The 26,211-nt window shown below is 42.9% G+C and overlaps 1 protein-coding gene across 4 annotated transcripts in view; it reads left to right on the forward strand.

Moving 5' to 3' along the window:
* Nucleotides 1–26,211, forward strand: part of NEK6 (NIMA related kinase 6) — a 345,952-nt gene that overhangs the window by 120,381 nt on the left and 199,360 nt on the right. For 3 of the 4 annotated variants that reach the window (XM_077478833.1, XM_077478836.1, XM_077478835.1), the window contains one exon: nt 3,874–3,993. In XM_077478833.1, coding sequence (XP_077334959.1) covers nt 3,910–3,993 — 84 coding nt within the window. In that variant the 5' untranslated portion in view covers nt 3,874–3,909. Of the gene's footprint in view, nt 1–3,657; nt 3,758–3,873; nt 3,994–26,211 lie in introns of those variants that run through there. The other variant, XM_077478834.1, reaches the window with a different exon arrangement.

Here is a 26,211-nt window from a genome sequence, read left to right on the forward strand (position 1 = left end):
AAAATTTGTTCGAACACGTGAACACCGCTAAAGTCTATGGAGCACGAATATGAAAAATCAAAAGTGCTAATTTTAAAGCTTAATATACAAGTTATTGTCATGAAAAGTGTTTGGGGACCCGGGTCCGGCCCCAGGGGAAATGTATCAATGCAAAAAAAGTTTAAAAAAAAGGCAGTTTTTTCGGGAGCAATCATTTTAATAATGCTTAAAGTGAAACAATAAAAGTGAAATATTCCTTTAAATTTCGTACCTGGGAGGTGTCTATAGTATGCCTGTAAAGGAGTGCATGTTTCCCGTGTTTCTAACAGTCTGAGAGCAAAATGACATTTCTAAAGGAAAAAAAAAATATTTATAGTACTAGCGCTAGTTCTGGCTAATAATGAATTGGCAGTCCCCACAATTCACATAAAAGTAATTGAAAGTCATTGAAAAATAAAATGCGTGGGGTTCCCCAAAAATTCCTTCGGGTCTGGTAGGGATATTAGGGGAACTCCATGCCAAAATAAAAATAAAAAATGGCATGGGGTTCCCCCCAAAAATCCATACCAGACCCTTTAGGTCGAACTACATGCCAACATTTTTAAAAAAATGGCATGGGGTTCCCTCGAAAATCCCCCAAAAATCCACATCAGACCCTTATCTGAGCACACAACCTGGCAGGCCGCAGGAAAAGAGAGGGGGTGAGAGAGCCCCCCCTCCTGAACCGTACCAGGCCACATGCCCTCAACATGGGGAGGATGTCCCTATGTTGATGGGGACAAGGGCCTCATCCCCACAACCCTTGCTCGGTGGTTGTGGGGGTCTGTGGGTGGGGTCTTATCAGAATCTGGAATCCCCATTTAACAAGGGGACCCCCAGATCCCGGCCCTGACTCTGAAAAGGGATGTGGTTTGGATTGGTGAAGGCAGCTCACAGCCTTTTGAGAATGGAGTGGAGAGTGGTGTTCCCCTTTAAAATCAAAAGTTAGCCCATGGAAATGCAAGGGATTAGAGGGGGAGACAAAAGCACTGGAGAATGGAGTGTAGAGTTCCCCTTTAAAAGCAAAAGTTAGGCCATGGAAATCCAAGGGATTAGAGGAGGGAGGGATAAAAGCATTGGAGAATAGAGTGTGGAGTTCCCCTTTAAAAGCAAAAGCTAGCCAAAGGAAAGCATATGCATTAGAGGGGGAAGGTTAAATGCCCTTTTACAAGGAGCTAGAGGAGCGAGAGTCTTTTTACATAATTTTAACAAGGTCATTGGCAACGTAACATGACCTGTGTGCAGTGCAAATCTCCTTAAAAAAATACATAAAGGTGAACCAGCGTAAAAAAAAAAATTGTCAAGTTTAGAAGTGCACCCGTTCAACCCGTGCAATTGCATTTTGGCCGTGCAGTGAACAAACGCAGGCACAGCAGGTTTTCTCTGAAAAAGTTACTTTCTCGTTCTATTTTTGAGCATATTTGTTATTTGGGCAGTTGTTACTAAACGTCCTCACATCACCCCATAATATTGGCGCCTCCATCTTCTGGAAATATTGATTTGGAGATTCCATGCGCCATGTCCATAGTGGTGCACAGATTGCATTCTCCCGTGCGCCCCCCCGTGTGTTAGCATGCGTCTCCTCTCCAGATTTCAGAAAGGCTTGTGTATAGTGCAAAATCAGTTGACAAGAGGCTGCAGTTCTACCTGGAAGAACTTTTCCTAGATGCTGTTATATCACTGATGGATTAATGATTGATTGTGTGGACCTTCTGACTAGCACAGATGTAATGTTATACTGCCTTGATACACTTCTGACCTCTTGGTCTGCATTTCTTAACTTTCTAAGGGATTGTCACATATATACGTCAACCATCATAGACATATGTATGTTAAAATGTATGGTCTTTCAAGCTGTTGGCTACAGTAACAAAGCAGTGCTTTTGTACTTCATAAGAGCTTTATGGAAAAAAAATACAATAAAGTGAAAAAAATATAAAAATCTGCTAACAAGGCAGTTGGTGTCATTCTAGCAGCACTTGGCTGTTACTGAACTGCATACTCCATGACATTCAAGCAGCTGGAGTTTGTTTAAGCAATGCCTTTAGTGGTCGGTTATGCTAATAATGTTTTTTAAGTGATGATGCCCTAATTAAGTGTGTATTATGTTCCATTATCAAACACACTTAAAATACTGTATAGTTGGCCTAGACCTGTTTAATAAAGCACACAGACAAGAGCACTTGGTATTAGGACATAGAGGGGCTTATATGAAGTTAAAGAAGTGGGTTAACAACCACTTTAATATGCAGCCTTTGACCATCTACTGTACTATGTCCGCAGTCTCTGACCATTTCCTGTATCATGCCTGCAGTCACTAATCATCTCCTGTAACATGTCCACAGTCTCTGACCATCTCCTGTACCATGTTCATAATTTCTAACCATTTCTTGTATCATGTCTGCAGTCTCTGATCCTCTTCTGTATTATGTCCACAGTCTCTGACCATCTCTTGTATCACACCCATAATAGGGGGTTATTTACTAAAGGCAAATCCACTTTGCACTGCAAGTGCACTTGAAAGTGCAGTCATTTTAGAGCTAAGGGGCACATGCAATGAAAATAAAAAACAGCATTTTTGCTTGTACATGATTGGATAATAAAATGAGCAGAGCTTCCCCTCATTTCAGATCTTCCCCCTTATGCCGCGTACACACGAGCGGACTGTATGGCGTACTTAGTCCGTCGAAACACATTTCAGCGGACAATCCGCTCGTGTGTGGGCTTCAGCTGACTTTTTCAGCGTGCAGTCCGGCGTACTAAGAATTTCGTTTTTTTCGAAATTCTGTCCGTCGTACTTTGGTTTCAGCGGACAGTACGGTCGTCAGTATGCTAGTTCGACGGACTAAGAATGGCGCATGCCCAGAAAGGATTTACACGGCGGAAGGGTGCTTTGCTGTGTCTTGGACTTCCTATTTCTAGTCCCGTCGTACGTGCTGTACACGTCATCGCGCAAGCTTTCGACGGACTGTTTGTGCATCCGTGTGTGGTCAAGTCCGTTCAGTGGAAAGTACGACGGACTGTCCGTCGGATTGTATGACGAACTAAGTACGCCATACAGTCCGCTCGTGTGTACGCGGCATTAGATTTACAGAGACTGCACTTCCAAGTGCACTTGCAGTACAGAGTGGATTTTCCTTTAGTAAATGAACCCCATAGACTTTGACTATATCCTGTTGTGTATCTGCTGTCTCTGACACTGAATATTCACTGAATTTTATGCATGGCCCTTTAGTGATGTTGAAGGCCACACTTGAGGCTCCCCATATCAATAATGTTGACTACCTCTGATTTAGACATTATTTGCTTATCCCAGAGCTCAGCTTTAAAGATACAAAGAAAAACAGTTTCCACTGAAAAAAAAAGAAAAAGAAAGGCTCAAAAGATTAGATATGCATGCTAATGTTAGTCGCTTTTTTTTTTTTACTTAATACTTAACTACAAGGATTCATTCTGCTCAAACCCATTGTTTCATTCTTGCCTTATGGGTATTTGAAATTGAAATATTGTAGGTGTGCATTTAATGATCTCTCTTGTGTATGGTGGAGCAGAATCACATGGCATTCTGCATTTGGTGTACCTGAATATCAGGTTTCATTGATAATAAAGTCTGTGCTTACACAAGGAAAGCCCTAACTGAGATCCTCACTAGAGGCTGCTATTGAGAATCCCGAGAAACCAGTCCAACAGACAGGTTATCGTTCAAATACAAGGCATTGTAATATTCAGAGCGCAGCAGGTATATTTTACTAAGCGAATCACAGAAGGAAGTTCACTTTTAATCTTTCATATCTATAGTATGTAAAACTTTATTTACGGGTAGAAAGGTTTTGACCGATTGGTCTTGTTTTTCAGTTACATTAAACTGCATGTGTGAACTGGAATGTTGCCATGGACGGACCTCATCACCACCTAGAAGACCAGAACAGTCACCTTTGTAAAGTGCAAGGGCAGGAATATCAACATGACAGCCAAGTAAGTTTTGCTGAGATCTCCATGCTGTAATTTATCACTAAGCTCATCTGGTGATCATTTTAAGATGTTTTAAATATATGTGTTGTCTGCAAACATATATACGGGATTGTGTTGTAGTTGTATCAGACTCCTTAAAAAGTATTTAGATTTTTTTATGTTAAAACACTAGAAATAATCTTTCATCTGCATTATGTACAGTATATACACGTATGAATGAAGACCTGTCACCAAGCACCTTGTAAATCTTCCAAATAATTTTCCTGTGCCTGTGGGCCTAGACTTCTTTAACCACTTGCTTACTGGGCACTTAAACCCCCCTCAGTCCCAGACCAATTTTCAGCTTTCAGCGCTGATGCACTTTGAATGACAATTGCGCGGCCATACAACACTGTACCCAAATGAAATTTTTATAATTTTTTTCCCACAAATAGAGCTTTCTTTTGGTGGTATTTAGTTACAGCTCGGAGTTTTATTTTTTGCTAAACAAACAAAAAAAGATGCAAAAAAAAAAAAAAATCATGTTTTAATAGTTTGTTATAAAATTTTGCAAACGGGTCATTTTTCTCCTTCATTGAAGTGCGCTGATTAGGCGGCACTGATAGGCTGCATTGGTGGGCACTGATGGGCTGCATTGGTGGGCACTGATAGGCTGCATTGGTGGGCACTGATAGGCTGCACTGGTGGGCACTGATAGGCATAGTTAAGGCGGCACTAATAGGCACAGATAAGGCGGCACCGATGGGCACAGATAAGGCGGCACTGATGGGCAAAGATGGGCACAGATAAGATGGCACGGATGGGTGGCACGGATAAGTGGCATGGATGGGTGGCACGGATGGGCACTGATAGGTACCACTGATAGATGGGACTGATGGGCACTGATAGGTGGCACTGATAGGTGGCTCTGATAGGTGGCGCTGCTGGGCACTGATGGGCGGCACTGCTGGGCACTGATGGGCGGCACTGGGGTGCAGCACCTTTGAGGCAGATTGTGGGCACTGCTGGGTGGCACTGTGGGTGGCACTGTGGGTGGCACTGTGGGCACTATGGGCACTGCTGGGTGGCACTGACGGAGTGCACTTACTTTTATTCAGGATGGCACTGCAGGGGGCAGGTGGGCACTGGCAGGGGGCAGGTGGTCGCTTGCATTGCTGGCCGTGATCGGGACTGATGTCCCGATCACGGCCGCCGGTGATCGGCTTTTTTTTTTCTCCTCGCGCTGTCAGCGCGAGGAGGAATACTAGCCGATTACCGGCTCCGTTATATCACATGATCAGCTGTCATTGGCTGACAGCTGATCACGTGATAAGGGGTCGGGATCGACCTCTTGCACGGATCGGTGATCAGGCGAGTCTCATGGACTCGCCGATCACAGAGCGCGCCCCGCAGGGGGCGCGCAGGCCGCTCGTACACGGGACTACGTCTATTGACGTCGTCCCGGAAAAGGAGATCCGCGCTGTAGCCGTCATTTGGCTATAGCGCGGATCTCAAGTGGTTAAACTACAGCCATACCCCACTTATAAGTAGACAATGGGGTTTATTTACTAAAGCTGCAAAATCAGGCTCATGTCTGCATAGAAACCAACGAGCTTCTAACCCCAGATTGTTCAATTAAGCTTTAGTAATAAAACCTGGAAGCTCATTGGTTTCTATGCAGTAGTGAGCCTGATTTTGCACTTTCCAGCTTTAGTAAATAAGCCCCATTGTGTACTTAAAAGTGGGGTATGCCTGTATGCTAAACTATGCTTCCCCAGCTTCCCCAGCTTCCCCAGCCCATCTATTAAAGTATAGCTAAACCCTTTGGAAAAAAAAGCACCTAACAGAGAAGTGTATCAATGAAATTGAAGAATCTATGTCTTCACTACTTCCACTGTGTGCACATCATAACAAGTGATATTTTTCTTGTTGAATAATTTTATTTTATAGATTATAATAAATTCCAATAAGTCAGTATTGTAAAAAACAAGTTTCACAAGATAAAGTCACAGCATACAATAAAACTTCTGTAAATAAGAGCTAGTAAAATAACAATAAATTATTTAATGAGAGATTATATAATAAAAAATTGTATTGTGTTAGCATATTTTTATAAAAAAAAAAAAAAAAATATACAAAATAGAAAATAAATTACAAATATAATATCAATAGTCAGGTATGATTATGGACGCTAAATGCTAAAAAGGGGGTAATGATTAAATAATAATATAAGGTATTAAGAAAAAATAATGGATTATAAACTACAATCAGGGCCAAGGTCCATCTATATCAGGGGTCTCAAACTGGTGGCCCTCCAGCTGTTGCGAAACTACAAGTCCCATCATGCCTCTGCCTGCCTGTGGGAGTCATGCTTGTAACTGTCAGCCTTGCAATGCCTCATGGAACTTGTAGTTCCGCAACAGATGGAGGGCCGCCAGTTTGAGACCCCTGATCTATATGGCTTGGTATTCCCTGAAAAAGTAAGTGAACATATTTTCTACCCCTATTTGTACTATAAAAAGGGGTAGGGAAAGGGGAAGGTTAGTAATAGGAAAGGGGAGGAGATCTTTTTCAAATTATGATGTGGTCAGCTTGCACTGGACTATACATCCCATGCTACTATTCTCAGTAAGCCATCTTAGAGCCCAAAAAAAGGGAAAGCAGTGTCAGCTGAGGCACCCAAAAGTGAAGGAGAATCTGAGAAGTGTGTTCTAGCACAGTAGTTCTCAACCTCAATCCTCAAGTACCCCCAACGGGCCATGTTTTCAGGTTTTCCTTTACTGTGCACAGCTACTTTAAAGCGGTAGTAAACCCGCACATTTTTTTTTTTTTTAAACCTGCAAAGCAAAAGGCATAATGAGCTAGTATGCACCGCATACTAGCTCATTATGAAATACTTACCTTAGAACGAGGCCCCGACATCTGGCCCGATCCACGCAGAGGGAGCCGACATGCTCCCTCGGCGTTTCTTCCGGGTATCGCGGCTCCGGCGCTGTGAGTGGCCGGAGCCGCGATACCGTCACTCCCGCGCATGCGCGCGGGATATTTCAGTCCGGCCGCTGCCGGATTTTGACGGCGAGAAACCCCTTGTGCGCATGCGCCGCTGCAGTCAGCGGCGCATACCGAGGGGAATATCTCCTAAACCGTACAGGTTTAGGAGATATTTTTTTTACCTACAGGTAAGCCTTATTATAGGCTTTCCTGTAGGTAAAAGTTAAAAATGTGGGTATACAACCACTTTAAATCAATATCAATGACATGGTATTGCTAACAGCTATTTTATCTAAGGGAAGTTCCCAAAACATGGCCAGTTGGGGGTAATTGAGGACTGAGATTGAGAACTACTGTTCTAGCACACTAATAAACAGTAGCAGAGACAGATCATCTATTTTTGCAGCCAGAGCCGTTTTTGCGTTTTTTTTACACATATACCTGATGCTTTGATGGAGGAACTGCTTTTGGGATGACATTGGAAGAATTCCACCTTTTTATGAGTGACTTTTGTATGTGGGGCTGGTGTTGCCGATGGTTCTTCAGCACTGATGTTTTATAGTATAGGATACCTCTTGATACCTGTTAGCCCTTGTACACACGGTTGGACATTCTGACAACAAAATCCGTTGGATTTTGTCCGAAACTGGTGTTGCATACACACGGTCAGACAAAGTTGTCGGAAAATCAAATCGTTCAGAACGTGATGACGTAATTTTTGTTACGACGAGACTACGTTCAGGCTAGTAGCCAATAGCTTTGGTCTCGTAATTTGATCTGAGCATGAGTGGCACTTTGTCCGATCGGAATTCTCTACAAACTATCGGATCATGTTGTCGGAAAATTTTATAGCCCAGCTCTAAAGGGGAGGAGACCTGTAATTACAAGTGGCACTTCAAAAAAATAAGCCCCCCCCCCCTCCTCTAGGCAGGACTGTGCTGTGTGGCAGAGCTGTGTGAATTTCATGACAGGATGGACAGCCATTATAATAGGTAATATAGAATTTTGGATTAGCAGGGGCAGGATTTGGCACCATTGGGGGATGAGGTAGAGCTTTACACTAAGATATGCGGTTAAGGCAATACATTTTCCCTCCGCTTCCCACTCCTACCCTAATGCCGCTTACACACGATTGGAATTTTGGCTGATGGTTTTCCAGATGGAATTCTGACGGGATTTCGCTCAAGCTGTCTTGCGTACACATGGTCACACCAAATTCCAACCGTCAAGAACATGGTGATGTACAACATGTACGACGGGACTAAAAAAAGGAAGTTCAATAGCCAGTAGCCAATAGTTTCCATCTCGTAGTTTAATCTGAGCATGCGTGAGTCAGAATTGCATACATTACACACGAACGGATTTTCAGATAGGAACTTTTTCCGATCAAAAAATGGAGAACATGCTCTCAATCTTTTGCTGCCCGAAATTCGGCCAGCAAAAGTCCAATGGTGCATACGCACGATCACATTTTCCGACCAAAAAGCTCTCATCGGTCTTTTGCTGGCCGAATTTCTGATCGCGTGTACGCGTCATAAGTGTAATGTCTCTACTGGAACATGGTTACATATATTTTGGTCTTGCTCATTAGTAAAGGATAATTGTCACAAATCATAGCTATTGTTAAAGTGTTACTAAACCCAGGACCCTATATTCACTATATCTGGTCTCTCACAGTACATAGAACACGGAAATGCAATTATTTTAGTAAATATAAACTGCTAGGAGTAGTTTTCATTTTCCCCCTGATTATCTTATGAGAATACAGGACCCCTGGCCCTCTATCTGGACAGTGCTGATTGGCCCTGTGCTGATCACATGCACTTTCCCAAGAAAAAGAAAAAAACTCTCTAGCAATACACAAATCAAACTGATCATGTGTGGCCTGTCCCCTGGCTCTGTAAATACCAGAAAATATATTGGAGTCAGTGGAAGAAGGAGATGATTAGAGGAGACAGGTTTAAACTGCCTTTTTTACACAATGCAGAGGATTAAACACTTATATTCTACAGTGAGTATAAGCCCTCACGCACACTGGACTTTTTGGCTTCAGATGTTTTTTTCTGCAGCAATTAAACTACCCAACATTTTATCCTATGTGTCCATGCACACATAGGCTGTTATCCCCTTTTTTGTCTGGAAAAAACCCCAGAACAAGTGGTTCTGAACAGGAGTTTTTCAGCTGTAAAAAACAAAACAAAAGCTTTAACCCCCTTCAGCCCGGAAGATTTTCCCCCCTTCCTGACCAGAGTACTTTTTGCGATTTGGCACTGCGTCGCTTTAACTGACAATTGCGCGGTCGTGCGACGTGGCTCCCAAACAAAATTGACATCCTTTTTTTCCCACAAATAGAGTTTTCTTTTGGTGGTATTTGATCACCCCTGTGGTTTTTATTTTTTGCGCTATAAACAAAAAAAGAGCAACAATTTTGAAAAAAACGCATTATTTTTTACATTTTGCTATAATAAATATCCCCCAAAAATATATTTAAAAAAACATATTTTTTTCCTCAGTTTAGGCCGATACGTATTCTTCTACATATTTTTGGTAAAAAACAAACAAAAAAAACGCAATAAGCATTTATTGATTGGTGTACGCAAAAGTTATAGCATTTGCAAAATAGGGGATAGTTTTATGACATTTTTATTAATAATTTTTGCGATCTGCGATTTTTATTGTGACTGTGACATTATGGCGGACACTTCGGACATTTTTGACACACTTTTGGGACCATTGTCATTTATACAGCAATCAGTGCTATGCGAATGCACTGATTCCTGTGTAAATGACACTGGCAGTTAAGGGGTTAACCAGTAGGGGGCAGGGTAAGGGTTAAGTGTGTCCTGAGACGTGTTTCTAACTGTGGGGCATGGCTACATGTGACACGTCACTGATCTCTGCTCCCAATCACAGGGAGCAGAGATCAGTGACATTGTCACTAGGCAGAATGGGGAGATGCTTGTTTACATTAGCATCTCACCGTTCTTCTTCCCCGTGAGACGATCGCGGGTATCCCTGCGGCGATCGAGTCCGCGGGACCCACGACCAGACTAAGAGAGGTCCCGGCCGGAGCGTGCTGTCGGCGGCGCGCACAGGATGGCACGGCGGCAAATTTAAAGGGCCGTACCTGTACGCCCATTTGCCTGTCCGTGACATTCTGCCGACGTACAATAGCATGTGCCGGTCGGGAACCGGTTAACTCTGATAAAAGCTTAAAAACACAGAAAAACTTAGCTATTTGGCATTTACCAGTGTTTTTGAGCCACGAGCTTTTGTGGGAGTATAGTTTTTCTAAAACAAAAATCTCCAAAACGCTACTTCAAAAGCGCTGCAAAAATTATTATACAGCTACAGCTTTCTACAGCTATTGCTACTGGTGTTTTTCTAACGTGCGGTGTGCATGAGGCCTTGCAAACACGTTTTACTGCATATACACACTGATTTTACTGTTATGGTAAATCCTTCTTCACTGTAATTCCCTAATGGCCCACCAGACTTCATCAATGATAACCAATGTATTGCCTTTGTACAAGCAAACTTACTGTACATGTGTAAAAATTGTTCACAAAAAAAAATAGAGTTTTGACATAATGGCTTAAAAAGATAGGCCTTCCCAACAATTTCTTCCCTTGAATTATGTAAACTCATCTGTGTACCTTTGTTGGCCCACTCAAGTCACTGCTCTCTCCATTTTATTGTGATATGCTTTGAATCAGCCAGACCAAAAGCCAATTGTTGTAACAATTGTTTATGCAAATAATAAACTGTTTGCTTAGTATATTTAATTTCTTCCTGTTTCCCCCGAGAGGCAATCGGAGCTTCCCTGGATCAACTTTACCGATAAATGTTCGATTTTTATATTTTTGAATTTAAAAACATGAAAAGGTATACAGTACAAACATATGACAAAAGTATGGCAGATATACATCAAAATCCAATGTGCATTAAGGAAGCTAAGCAATGCAGCAGATGTGATATATGGATATATATAGTATTAAACAGCAAAGAGTTAAAATGGCTTGACGGTGCATTGAATTATGAGAACATCTATCTTAACTATCCCTTATATTCTGAGATCTAAAGGGCTTTAAGTCAGTATTTCCTTCTAAACTAAGAGAAAATCGAAAGTAATAAACAATAAAATAGTCAGTAAATTGTTACAACGGCTGCTTCACTCTCTAGGGTTTGTGCGTCATCCATAATTCGAAGATAAGGTAAAAGAGTTCAATCCATCATTGTGTAATGCATATAGACATTCAAGAGAACAAATATGATTAAGATTGTTTACTGTGTCTAAATTATATTGTAAGTGTATTGTCTGCCCTTATATTGTAAAGTGCTATGTAAACTGTTGGCGATATATAAATCATGTATAAATAAACCCGTTGACCTTAAAGGCACTGGAAGAGTCTGCTCCATCTATATTGGACTTTTGTCATCTTAGTCTGTATATATGGTTCATTCAGCTTTCAGAGCTATTTATTTAGATATATACATAGAGGGCATTGATTCCCCAATATGTATGGGAACATAAACAAAATCTACCAAAAACAACCTAAAAGTAAATAGTGGCACTGAATACGCAATAACAAACAATGAACATATATATATATATATATATATATATATATATATATATATATATATATTGTATATTACACACCCAATAAGTAGTAGTGCATACAAAATGAACATAAAAAGAAACAGTCCATAATATATGATGTCCAATTCTGGATGATCCATGATAGTCAATTGAGTGACTTAACACCACACCACGTGATAAAAAACATGTCTCCACTTCCCCACTTGGATGAACATTCACCGACACTATTCGCCTCACGCTCTCATATTCGCTAAAAAAGCATTGTACCCCTCAGGGTTATGGATATCCCGTCAATCGATCCAAAAGACCAGTAGGTATCCACAATATGCAAAGGAAAAACAGAACTCCAAATAGTGCAATAACGTCTAGAAAATGTAATTTATTAAAACCACAAAGGCCTTATGGTAATACACTTACAAGAAGGCAAATTAAAAGCGCATTGGTATGATGAACAGACACCAAGTCACGGCAGACATAAGGATGGGCACCGTATCTCACCCAACCAACAAGCCAGTAGTCACGGAGCGTCACTTCTGCTGATACGTAAATGTATCGAAGTACAGCTATATTTAATCACATAAAAACATAGTTCAAAATAAATCATTTGTTCAGCTTTTTTTTTCATCCAGTTCTGTTGTTCCAAGTTTCCCAGAAGAAGAGGAAAACCTTCTATAATGATTTAATGACTGCTAATAGGCCAAATTGGCAAATGGCAAATATAGTTCCTTTCTGCTATGAAGTGCATTATAATACTTGTAATCCTGCATTTAAGGGATATTAGGGGTAATATAGACCAGCTGTGTATTACTCATAGAAAACATTCAGTTCTGCTTGATATGCTTGTGTTTCAGGAGGCCCACTTATAACATGATTCAAACCTTGTTAGTGAAATGGTAGGGTTTATTCACCATTTTTATGTGCCTAAACCATGTCCAAGGGAAGGAGATATGATTGGCAGGACAGACGGTTTGGGTCTGTTGGTGGCTCTTTGTTATTTTAATAGCTAAAGATGTATGAAAACCCTAATATCCAAACTTCTCTTATTTGTCTTTTTTGGTCTGTTAAATATATAATTGCAAGTGTTATATTATATCTGTTTGTTAATTGCAAAAAACAAAACAAAAAAAACAATTGATCCTGTCAGAAACCCTGTGAGTCATTTGACATTCTTTTCTCTTCTCTCTGTGGACTACAGAATAGCTCCCCCATGCTATAGGGGGGGTTTATGTAGTCTTAACACACACTGTTCCTCCATAAATATAGTTATGGTGACAGAGTGTTGTCATTCTAGGTCAGGAAGTGTGTTCCTGGCAGTATCACTAGGGGAAAGTAAAGGAAAAAGCCTGAAAAAATAATCACACATCTAAGGACTGGTAAGATGCAAGAGATTAAATTTTTATTCTTAACTTTAGATACACTTTAAAGTGTATTTCCACGTTTTCAGCCATATTGGATTTTTGTTTTCTTTTAACAAGGCATCATTTTAAGAGCCTGTCAATGCCAGCATCTGCATTGGGACAAAGCTGCTGGTAAGCAGTAAAGGTTGTGCTGGCAGAACGTCATTATCAGTAGTAAACTAGATATGTACACAGTCTGTTCTATTAAAGGGTTAAAGATCCCAAGGCTTGGGCTCTGCATTGTGTACTAATGCATTTTTTTTTTAAACAAAACTGTTAGTGCCCATTACTATTCCAACGGTGGCCTGCCCATTAGGGGCACACGGGCACAGCCCCCACATCCATGCATCTGGCCCCCTAATCTACATGGGGGGGGGGGCAGACACATGGATTCCAATGTTTTTTGTTTTTATTTTTTGAAGCACGTAATTAGAGCCAGAAACTCTAATAGACTTCAAAAAAGAGCACTGAGCCCCGAGCACACCCACGTGTGTAACATTAGTGAGTGAATATTTGCTAGTCTCCCACTACCCATCACCTGATTGGCTGAAAGGACAGGCAATCCTATTGCCCGCCTAAGAGGAGGAGGGAGGAGATGCATGGCAGAATTGAAGGATGCCTTCCTGGAACTCCCCAGATCCAAGAACCAGTCTCCCCTCCAGCTTCAGGAGACTCATCTGCACCCCCTTAGCCATGAAGTGCCCCTCTGATGTGCAGAGATGCTCCCTCCAGCCTGCCGGAGAAGAGCTCCTCACCCTGCAGAAAACTGCCGAACAGCATGCTGCAGCAGAAGAAGCAGATCCTTAACAGCCAGGAGGCCACCAGCAAGCTGAGCCACTGCAAGAATGGCCTAGACAAGGGCTAGCAGGAGGGGACTGATAGATGGGGTCCCAAAGAAGGAGCCATTGGAGATCTGTCCCTGGACTCTCCACAGCCAGTGCAGGAATTGGAGAAACAGAAAAAACAGACTCTACTACTAGTGACCCGACCAACCAGTGGGGCTGGTGAGGCTTGCAGGTGCCCAGGGGTGGTTATTTGCCACCCCCCCTCAAAAAATAAACCACCAGCCGCCGCTGCTATTAACACTTATAGCAAAAATACTTTTTGGTCCATTAACAATGGTATACAGGAGGGAACTGGACCCTATCTTTTATTGTTTACACTTTCTATCTATGATTGTGTTGGACTTTACAGCTCTGATGTCCCTTTAAAGCAGGGGTAGGCAACCTTAAAGTGGTGGAGAGCTACCTGAACAACATGGGAGAAGTCAAAGATCACCGGGCACAGTGTCGCCTCCTCACATCGGATTTAAAACGCTAATTGATGTACTACCGTTTCACAAACGCGTGCATTGCACAGTAATCATGGGTTTAAATCAGGTAGTGAGAGGGCCTCACTAGAGCATATTTTTTATTTTACTATGTGCCTGTAGCAAAAATCGTTTTTTCTTTATTCCCAATGACATGAGCTCTAAGCTTGTGAAACGCTCACAGGGGCAGCTGCTGGGAGCTCAGTTCCATTTGGCATAGACACACTTCCAGAAATATATCTCCCAAGACTTCCTTCCGGACATGCAGTGCATGGGTGGGTTTTTGAAAATCAAGGCATCTGCACTTTTTTGTGCATGTTAAGAGGGTTTGGGAAAGGTGGTGTTCTGTAGCCCATCATGCAGGGTTGACAACCCAGCTTTGGATTTAAGTACAGCAGAGACATTGTGTTGTCAGCACAGACAGGAGGTTATGCATACACTGGATTTCTGGGCAGCCAGCAGGTAATATATCTGTACTTGCAGCATATTTATTACAGGTATGAACAGAGATTACAGTGTCAGGACAAGGCCAAGGGCTAACTTCCAAAATGCCAAATTGCCCCCCTCCCCCCCGAAAAAATAATTGAAAACGAATCTACATGCTTACCCCCTAAGCATAAATTCCCTCTTCTCCCAGGACAAATCTGTCCCCTGCTAAAATTCTCCCTACCAGCACAAATCTCTGCTCTCCAATCCCCTCTTCCAGCTAAAAAATCCTTTCTCTCCTCAAGTTCCCCCAGCACACCCCCCCCCAAAAAAATCACACCTCCTAGTACAAATCCTCTACTCCTCAACCCCCCCACTTCAAATCCAGCCTCCCAGCACAATTCCCCCCTCTTAGCACAATAACCTCCCAATCAACCCTACCGGCACAAATCTCCACCCCCCAAAATGTCCCCTCCTAGCACAAATCGCATCCCCTCTACCATATCACCTTTTTTAGCACAAACATCCCAAATCCCCCTTCCTGGCACAAATGATTCCCCCCCCATCCCCTCTCCCAAAAACAAATCCCTTCAAATCACCTTTCCTAGCACACACCCCAAATTTCCCTTCCTGGAACATTTCCTCCCCTCGCTGCCCCCCCCAAATTCTCTCACCTAACACAAATCCCCTCACCACAATCTCCTTGTGGGGCCCCCCATCACACAGTGCCCAGAGAAGCCACCCCTACTGCCCACCCTTTGCCCTGGCCCTGGGTATTTACATAGCACCAATAATTTAGACATGTTGTACATTCAAATCAGTCCCTGCCCCAAGGAGCTTACAATCTCCAGTCTATCTCACATGCATACACACAAAAAAAACACACTAGGGCCTATTTGAAAAAGAAGCCAGTTAACCTACCAGAATGCTTTTGGAGTGTGGAAGGAAACTGGATTACCCGGAGCAATCTCATGCAAGCACAGGGAGCACATGCAGGTAGGGTCCTGGGTTGGAACCAGGAGCCCTAGTTCGGCAATGTTATGTAGTTTTAGATTGAAAATATTTCCCTCCTGAAAATATCATAGGTTATCTCCAAAACAAAATATTTTTCCACAAGTCTTATTGATATTTTATAGATCAACTTGTATTTTATGTCCACTGGCCCCTTAAAAATGTGAGCTATAGTTGTTCTTTTATAGTGTTTCTTTTTCTTGATAATGTACAGTCTTGTAATTTATGTTCATTGGCCTAATAAAATGTGAACTTTATTTGTTCCTATATGGTGTTCTCTAACAAGCCTTATATAAGTGGTCAGATATTAGGCATCTTTGATCTAATCTGTATTTTACAAATCCTCTGCCAAACCTTGTTTGTGATGGCCATAATCTCAGAAAATGTTTATATATTCAGCGTTAGACTCACATTTTTGAATCACTCCAGTTGTCGATGGATTTCTTGGACAGTTTTTAGCATTCTTGATGTGTTGCAGTTACAGGTCTTGGCAGAGGTTGCAGTGAGAGGGTCTGTTTTCTTGTATATAGCACTATGAAATTATTTTAGCATTTTGTTAAACATGAATATATATTGCTACACTGTTCCAGATATATCTGTACTGTCTGTTGATATTTATATTGATGATGATTGTTCTTTGCTGACATACGCATTAATGTTGCATAATGAGAAAAAAAGAAAGAGAAAGATGTGCACAGATACCCAGCAGATCATGTCAAGGTCATTACAGTTTTCCATCACATATATATGACTTTGTCAGCTGAATTGTTTTAATGAGATTTCAGCCAATTAATTGGGTGAGTGCCCCTATTTTGTATGCACTGATGGAGATATTGTACAGTGAATACCTACCTACTGAGTAAGAATACTTACTGCGTTGTTTGGATTAGTCCGCTTTTGTTACTTAAAACTTGTCTTCAACAAAGTTGAAGGAATGGTGCATTAATATGTAAAACAAATCAGTTAAGTTTATTATTTTTCATAGTTTTTATGGTAATTGCATTAAAGATGAAGAACCACCATTGAGAATAAGAAATCTCAGTTTATTTGCTGCTAACATCCCAGTATTTTGTATATAAGGAACCAAAGGAAAAGTACTGTGGGACTTTAAGGGTAAACTCTTTTAGATGATATATAATAAAACATAGACAAATTCATTGTTTAAAGATTAAAATCATATTGGTGCAAAACATCACCATACATGATATACTGTACCCAATGCGTTTCGGGAATCTTGGATCTTCTTCAGGGTAATGAGAAGACAAAAGTGGTTGGTATAAAGGTACTTTGAAACAAGAAAAACAGAATATACCGTTCAAAGCATAGACAGAGCAAACATTGCAACAACATGTGGAACACAACAGCCGTAAAAGCGTGCACATAGCAGTATTGTATCATAAAGTCAAACAATCCTTAAAAGGCTAAGATAGAGCTAAGCAAACAAGGAAATTAGTTTCCCTTTTGAAAAATTACCAGATGGGTGGAGAGCCCCCTAGGCTCTTGAAGTCCCACACAAGGATCCCCAGAAAAGGTGTTCACAGCCAACCCAAAGGGCCCGATGTAGGACTGGCACGATGAAATAATAGGTCCTGAGAGAAGGAAAGTGTATAGGCATCGTAATAACACATATGGATCAGTCAAAAAAGAGGCATTGATATTAAAATCAAAAGAGATACATAGCAAGCCAAAGAGTGAACAGTGATGGATTTAGACACTGTCTAGATTATGCAAGATAACCCTGCACACACACACACACAATATCTCACAAAAGTGAGTACACCTCTCACATTTTTGTAAATATTTTATTATATCTTTTCATGTGACAACACTGAAGAAATGACACTTTGCTAATATGTAAAGTAGTAGTGAGTGTACAGCTTGTAGAACAGCGTAAATTTGCTGTCCCCTCAAAATATCTCAAAACACAGCCATTACTGTCCAAACAGCTGGCCCAATTGGGCCCAATTAGCCATTTTCCCTCCCAGTGTCATGTAACTCATTTGTGTTACAAGGTCTAAGGTGTGAATGGGAAGCAGGTGTCTAAAATTTGGTGTTATCACTCTCTCTCTCTCTCATGCTGGTCACTGGAAGTTCAACATGGCACCTCATGGCAAAGAACTCTCTGAGGATCTGAAAAACAGGATTTTTAAAACAGCTTACCTATAAAATCCTTTTCTTTGATGTACATCAGGGGACACAGAGCCATAGTAGTTTCTATGTGGGTTATTATGGGAACCGACAGGTGATGGACACTGGCACGCTCCTAAGGCAAGACGTTTACTTCCCCTATATAACCCCTCCCATTACTGGGAGTTCTCAGTTTTGTAGCCAAGCAATACAAGTGTATAATAAGAAGGGAGGGACCTCTGTGTCCCCTGATGCACATCAAAGAAAATGATTTTACAGGTAAGCTGTTTCAAAAATCCTATTTTCTTTTCTTACATCAGGGGACACAGAGCCATAGTAGTTACTATGTGGGATGTCTCATAGCAATGGCAACTGAAGGGAGGGAGACACAACAAAAAAAAGAAGGCCAGAAGACTCATACTGCAGCCTGCAGCACACTGCGCCCAAAGCCAATAAGCTCATGACCTTTAACTTCGATTTGATAAAATCTGGTAAACGTATGAACTGAAGACCAAGTTGCGGCCTTACAGATCTGAGCCATAGAGGCTTGATGATACACTGTCCAAGAGGCACTAACCGCCCTGGTTGAGTGTGCTTTAACATTTTCTTCTTTAAACCATAAGCCTGAATAATGACTTGAGGGATCCACTTGGAAATAGTGGATTTCGACACTGCCTGTCCTCTTTTTGGACCATCTGGCAGTACGAATAAAACATCTGTTTTATGAACCTGAGTGGTCACCTTTAAATACACTCTGACCGCTCTCACTACATCAAGGGAATGTAGTGCCTTTTCTTCCCTAGATCGAGGCTCTGGGAAGAAAGGAAGAACAATATCTTGGTTTAAGTGAAAACCTGTCACCACCTTTGGTAGGAATTCAGGATGAGGATGTAACACCACTTTATTCTTAAGCATGATCAGATATGGCTCTTTACAAGACAGAGCCGCTAGTTCTGATACTCTTCTAGCAGAAGAAATGGCAACCAGAAAGACTATCTTTCTAGTCTAAAGAACCAAGGGAATTTCACGTAAAGGTTCAAAAAGCTGTTTCTGCAAAGCTGATATGACCAAGTTTAAATCCCAAGGATTTAGAGGTGGCTTGATAGGGGGATTGATTTGTGTTACCCCCTGAACAAAGTTACGCACGAAAGAGTGAGAAGCTAGAGGCCGTTGAAAAAATATTGACAAGGCCGAGATCTGGCCCTTGATAGTATTCAAGGCCAGCTTCATTTCTAATCCCATTTGCAGGAAATCAAGGATTCTACCGATGACTTATTTCCTGGGATGCCAACCCCTGGATCCACACCAGGAAACATATGCCTTCCAGACTCTATAGTAAATGACTCTGGAAGCCGGCTTCCTGGCATTAATCAAGGTAGACACTACCGAAGGAGACAACCCTTGATCCTTTAGAATGTGGGTCTTAATAGCCAAGCCGTTACATTTAGTGGCTGTAAGGTAGGATGGAATACCGAACCTTGTGCGAGAAGGTCTGGCCATAATGGCAGAGTCCAAGAGACTCCTACTGCCATCTTTATGATCTCGGAAAACCAAGATCTTCTGGACCACGCTGGGGGAACCAGAATCACCTCCTTTTGATCGTGCGAAGAAGACTCGGAAGTAGCAGAACTGGAGGAAATGTATAGATCAGAGAAAACTGCTCCCATGGGAAGACTAATGCGTCTGTTCCGCAAGCTAGCGGATCCTTTGTTCTCGACACAAAGTTGTCAGCGTTGTTGTTAAATCTGGATGCGAACAGGTCCACATCCGGAGTAGTCCCACCTCTGACATATTGCTAGGAAGATGTTGGGGTGAAGAGACCATTCCCCCGGAAATAATTGTTGGCGACTCAAGTAGTCCGCCTGCCAATTTTCTATACACGGGATGAGTATTGTCGATAGGCAAGGGATGTTGTGTTCTGCCCAAGTCAGAGCATGATTCACTTCTTTCTGGGCTGCATGACTCCTCGTGCCCCCCTGCTGATTGTCCATGGCATTGTTGGACTGAATCCTGACAGGACAGTCCCTCAGTCTGACCGTCCAGGACTTTAGAGCCAGATGAACCGCCGGAATCTCCAAAATGTTGATAGGCAAGGTGCTTTCCAACTTGGACCATCTCCCCTGGACAGAATCCTCTTCCAGGACTGCTCCCCAGAATAGAAGGCTGGCATCCGTTGTCACCACTTTCCAGATTGGTACAAACGATTTCCCCTTTTGGAGATTGCTGGATACCATCCACCAACTTAGGCTCTGACGCACGTTGGGTGCCAGGCGTATTGGAAAATCTAAGGCCTGAACCTTCTTGTTCCAGACTGACAGGATTGTGTTTTGTAGCAGTCTTGAATGAAACTGCTGGTAAGGGATGGCGTCAAAAGAAGGCCACCATCTTTCCCAACAATCTCATGCACAACCGAATGGAAGGTTTTTTCTTTGCTTTGATGTATTGAATTAGCTCTACAATGGAACTGATTCTTGTCTGGGGTAGAAATACCTTTTTCTGTATGGTATCTATGACCAGACCCAAGTACTGTAATCTCCTTGATGGTTTTAAGGAGGATTTTTCTAGGTTGAGAATCCAGCCTAGAGATTCCAGGCAGTTTACAGTTGTGATCAGACTGTGGTTTAGACCTGAAACTGAATGATCTAAGTAGGCTAGGATCGTTATGCCTTGAGCCCTTAATCTGGCTAGAGGAGGTGCCAGAATTTTTGAGAACACCCGTGGTGCTGTGGCTAGACCGAATGGCAGGGCTACAAACTGAAAATGATGATTTTATATTTCAAACGCAGAAATTTCTGGTGAGCGGGAAATATTGGCACGGGGAGATATGCATCTTTGATATCGATAGAAGCCAGAAACTCCCCTCCTCGGAGGATGGTAACAACCGACCGGATTGACTCAATGCGAAAGGATCAGATGTTCAAGTGATTCACATCTCTGAGATCTAGAATAGGTCTTACTTCTCTGTTTGGTTTTGGAACCATAAAAGGGTTTGAATAAAAACCTTTGACCTGTTCCTCTAAGGGAACCTCTGATATCACCGACTTGGATAACAGATGATCCAGCGCTAGAAGGAGAGCCTTCTTCTCCTGGTCCTTAGAAACATTTGACCTTAGAAACTGAGGAGACGGAAAATCTCGGAACTCTAGCTTGTAACCTAGAGAAACAGCAGAAGCCACCCATCTGTCTTGACATTGTTCTTGCCAGATCCTTGAAAATTGCAGGAGCCTTCCCCCACCCAAGCGAGCGGGGTCGCCCCTTCATAAGGAGGCTTTAGCATTCTGTTTTGTGGGCTTTCTGCCCCAAGATCTCTTCTGACCTTGGTGCTACCCTTGGGGTTTTCCCCTTGAACCTGATGCTTGAGACCATTGAGACTGCCTAGAGGTTGATGCCTTTGGCTCAGGAGAAGAAGCACGCTTAACCACTTGCCGACCGCCGCACGACGATATACGTCGGCAGAATGGCACGGGCAGGCATATTGGCGTATATATAAGTCCATGCCTGCCCGCGGGTGGGGGGCCCGATCGGGCCCCCCCCCGGTGCCTGCGGCGGTCGGCATTCGTTCGGGAGAGATCAGGGATGAGGGGACGGCCATTCATTCATGGCCACCCCCTCGCGATCGCTCTCGACGAATGGAAATCCCCCGTGACATCACTTCCTCTCCTGTAATGTAAACACAGGAGAGGAAGTGATGTATTCTCTCCTCCGTGTCGGTATTTTCCGTTCCGACACGGAGGAGAGCGGATCGGTGAGTTGCACCAACACTCTACACACACAGTAGAACATGCCAGGCACACTCACACCCCCCCTTTACCCCCCGATCACCCCCCCAATTACCCCTGCCCCCCAGTCACAGTGACACCAATGTCATTTTTTTTTTTTTTTTTTTTTTTTTTGCATTGGTGTCATTTGTGACTGTAATAACTGTTAGGGCAGTTAGAGTTAGCCCCCTTTAGTTCTAATGTACCCCCCTAACCCCCCCAATAAAGGTTTAACCCCGTGATCACCCCCCGTCGCCAGTGTCACTAAGGCTGGGTTCACATTGCAGCGGTTTATGAGAACGAATGTGATTCGCACCGCACTGCAGTGCAAATCACATCCGATCTCTGTGCGATTCGAGTTCAGCCATTCGCCGCACCCGCCGCACCCGCCACACCCGCCGCACCCGCCGCAAATTCGCACGGGACCCTTTTTTTGGCCCGCAGCAGAATCGGATCGCATGGGTGTTCACACCATGCGATCCGAGTTTGCAGATCGCACTGCGATATGCGAACTGATCTGGGGGTGTCAGTAACATTTCACTGACACTCCCAGCAGTTCGCATAGGGCAGTGTGAACTGCCGCCGGGAGGCATGCGATGCGGGAACCCGCCGCGGATTCGCGGCGTTTCCGCATCGCTCCAGTGTGAACCCAGCCTAATAAGCGATCATTTTTCTGATCGCCGTATTAGTGTCACAGGTGACGCTAGTTAGGCAGGTAGGTATTTAGGTTCGCCGCAGCTTTTTATAGCGCCAGGGACCCCCATATACTACCGCATAAAGCCCCCTGATTGCCCCCTAGTTAACCCTTTCACCAGTGATCACCATATAACTGTTACAGGTGACGCTGGTTGGTTAGTTATTTTTTTATAGTTTCAGGGCACCCGCCATTTATTACCTAATAAAGGTTTAACCCCCTGATCACCCGGCGGGTGTCATTTGTGACTAATAACTGTTAGGGCAGTTAGGGTTAGCCCCCTTTAGTTCTAAGGTACCCCCCTAACCCCCCCAATAAAGGTTTAACCCCGTGATCACCCCCCGTCGCCAGTGTCACTAAGGCTGGGTTCAGATTGCAGCGGTTTGAGAACGGATGTGATTCGCACCGCACTGCAGTGCAAATCACATCCGATCTCTGTGCGATTCGAGTTCAGCCATTCGCCGCACCCGCCACACCCGCCGCACCCGCCGCAAATTCGCACGGGACCCTTTTTTTGGCCCGCAGCAGAATCGGATCGCATGGGTGTTCACACCATGCGATCCGAGTTTTCAGATCGCACTGCGATATGCGAACTGATCTGGGGGTGTCAGTAACATTTCACTGACACTCCCAGCAGTTCGCATAGGGCAGTGTGAACTGCCGCCGGGAGGCATGCGATGCGGGAACCCGCCGCGCATTCGTGGCGTTCCCGCATCGCTCCAGTGTGAACCCAGCCTAATAAGCGATCGTTTTTCTGATCGCTGTATTAGTGTCACAGGTGACGCTAGTTAGGCAAGTAGGTATTTAGGTTCGCCGCAGCTTTTTATAGCGCCAGGGACCCCCATATACTACCGCATAAAGCCCCCTGATTGCCCCCTAGTTAACCCTTTCACCAGTGATCACCATATAACTGTTACAGGTGACGCTGGTTGGTTAGTTATTTTTTTATAGTTTCAGGGCACCCGCCATTTATTACCTAGTCTCACTAGTGTACCCCTAAATTTAGGGGTGTCTACTTTCCAAAATGGGGTCATTTGGGGGGGGTTTGTGCCATCTTGGCATTTTATGGCCTTCAAAACTGTAACGCCCTTAGAAAGCCTGAAGGCGGTGCTTGGTTTTCGGGGCCCCGTACGCGGCTAGGCTCCCAAAAAGTCCCACATATGTGGTATCCCCGTACTCAGGAGAAGCAGCAGAATTTATTTTGGGGTGTCATTTCACATATGCCCATGGCATGCGTGAGCAATATATCATTTAGTGACAACTTTGTGAAAAAAAAAAAAAAAAAAAAAAAGTTTGTAATTTTCCCGCAACTTGTGGCAAAATATAAAATATTCCATGGACTCAACATGCCTCTCAGCAAATAGCTTGGGGTGTCTACTTTCTAAAATGGGGTCATTTGTGGGGGTTTTGTGCCATCTTGGCATTTTATGGCCTTCAAAACTGTAATAGGTAGTGAGGAGTGAAGTCAAATATTTACGCCCTTAGAAAGCCTGAAGGCGGTGCTTGGTTTTCGGGGCCCCGTACGCGGCTAGGCTCCCAAAAAGTCCCACATATGTGGTATCCCCGTACTCAGGAGAAGCAGCAGAATTTATTTTGGGGTGTCATTTCACATATGCCCATGGCATGTGTGAGCAATATATCATTTAGTGACAACTTTGTGAAAAAAAAAAAAAAAAAAAAAAGTTTGTAATTTTCCCGCAACTTGTGGCAAAATATAAAATATTCCATGAACTCAACATGCCTCTCAGCAAATAGCTTGGGGTGTCTACTTTCTAAAATGGGGTCATTTGTGGGGGTTTTGTGCCATCTTGGCATTTTATGGCCTTCAAAACTGTAATAGGTAGTGAGAAGTGAACTCAAAAATTTACGCCCTTAGAAAGCCTGAAGGCGGTGCTTGGTTTTCGGGGCCCCGTACGCGGCTAGGCTCCCAAAAAGTCCCACATATGTGGTATCCCCGTACTCAGGAGAAGCAGCAGAATTTATTTTGGGGTGTCATTTCACATGCGCCCATAGCATGTGTGAGCAATATATCATTTAGTGACAACTTTGTGTAAAAAAAAAAAAAAAATTTTTTTTTTGTCATTATTCAATCGCTTGAGGCAAAAAAATAAAATATTCAATGGGCTCAACATGCCTCTTATCAATTTCCTTAGGGGGTCTACTTTCCAAAATGGGGTCATTTGGGGGGGTTTTGTACTGCCCTGCCATTTTAGCACCTCAAGAAATGAGATAGGCAGTCGTAAACTAAAAGCTGCGTAAATTCCAGAAAACGTACCTTAGTTTGTAGATGTGACAACTTTTGCGCAAACCAATAAATATACAATTATTGACTTTTTTTTTACCAAAGACATGTGGCTGAATACATTTTGGCCTAAATGTATGACTAAAATTGAGTTTATTGGATTTTTCTAATAACAAAAAGTAGAAAATATCATTTTTTTTCAAAATTTGCGGTCTTTTTACGTTTATATCGCAAAAAATAAAAATCGCAGAGGCAATCAAATACCATCAAAAGAAAGCTCTATTTGTGGGAAGAAAAGGACGCAAATTTTGTTTGGGTACAACATTGCATGACCGCGCAATTACCAGTTAAAGCAGCGCAGTGCCAAAGTGTAAAAAGACCTCTGGTCATTTACCAGCAAAATGGTCCGGTCTTAAAGTGGTTAAAGGAGAAATGTTTGAATTTCTTCTTTACTGGTAAAAGAGAGCTTTTGCCATTAGAGATCTATTTACAATGTGCTTCGGCTGACCAACTTTTCAGCCATAGAATTCTCAGAGAATGCACTAGTCCAAGCATAAGCCGTGAAATTTGAATGATAGAATCTCTCATAGCATCTACTGTGAAACATACAGTGGTGTGAAAAAGTGTTTGCCCCCTTCCTCATTTCCTGTTCCTTTGCATGTTTGTCACACTTAAGTGTTTCGGAACATCAAACCAATTTAAACAATAGTCAAGGACAACACAAGTAAACACAAAATGCAATTTGTAAATGAAGGTGTTTATTATTAAAGGTGAAAAAAAATCCAAACCATCATGGCCCTGTGTGAAAAAGTGATTGCCCCCTAAACCTAATAACTGGTTGGGCCACCCTTAGCAGCAACAACTGCAACCAAGCGTTTGTGATAACGTGCAATGAGGCTTTTACAGCGTCCTGGAGGAATTTTGGCCCACTCATCTTTGCAGAATTGTCCTAATTCAGTTACATTAGAGGGTTTTCGAGCATGAACGGCCTTTTTAAGGTCATACCACAACATCTCAATAGGATTCAGGTCAGGACTTTGGCTAGGCCACTCCAAAGTCTTCATTTTGTTTTTCTTCAGCCATTCGGTGGTGGACTTGCTGGTGTGTTTAGGATCATTGTCCTGCTGCAGAACCCAAGTTCGTTTCAGCTTGAGTACACGAACAGATGGTCGGACATTCTCCTTCAGGATCTCTTGGTAGACAGCAGAATTCATAGTTCCTTTTATCACGGCAAGTCTTCCAGGTCCTGAAGCAGCAAAACAGCCCCAGACCATCACACTACCACCACCATATTTTACTGTTGGTATAATGTTCTTTTTATGAAATGCAGTGTTCCTTCTGCGCCAGATATACTTGGACACACACCTTCCAAAGAGTTCCACTTTTGTCTCATCGGTCCACAGAATGTTGTCCCAAAAGTCTTGGGGATCATCAAGATGTGTTGTGGAGAAATTGAGACGAGCTTTGATGTTCTTTTTGCTCAGCAGTGGTTTTCTCCTTGAAACTCTGCCATGCAGGCCATTTTTGCCCAGTCTTTTCCTGATGGTGGAGGCATGAACGCTGACCTTAACTGAGGCAAGTGAGGCCTGCAGTTCCTTGGACGTTGTTGTGGGGTCTTTTGCGACCTCTTGGATGAGTCGTCGCTGCGCTCTTGGGGTAATTTTGGGCGGCCGGCCACTCCTGG

Source organism: Lithobates pipiens, unplaced genomic scaffold (assembly GCF_037356315.1).
Source record: "Lithobates pipiens isolate NorthernLeopardFrog02 unplaced genomic scaffold, aLitPip1_a1.2 Scaffold_1, whole genome shotgun sequence".
NCBI lineage: Eukaryota > Metazoa > Chordata > Amphibia > Anura > Ranidae > Lithobates > Lithobates pipiens.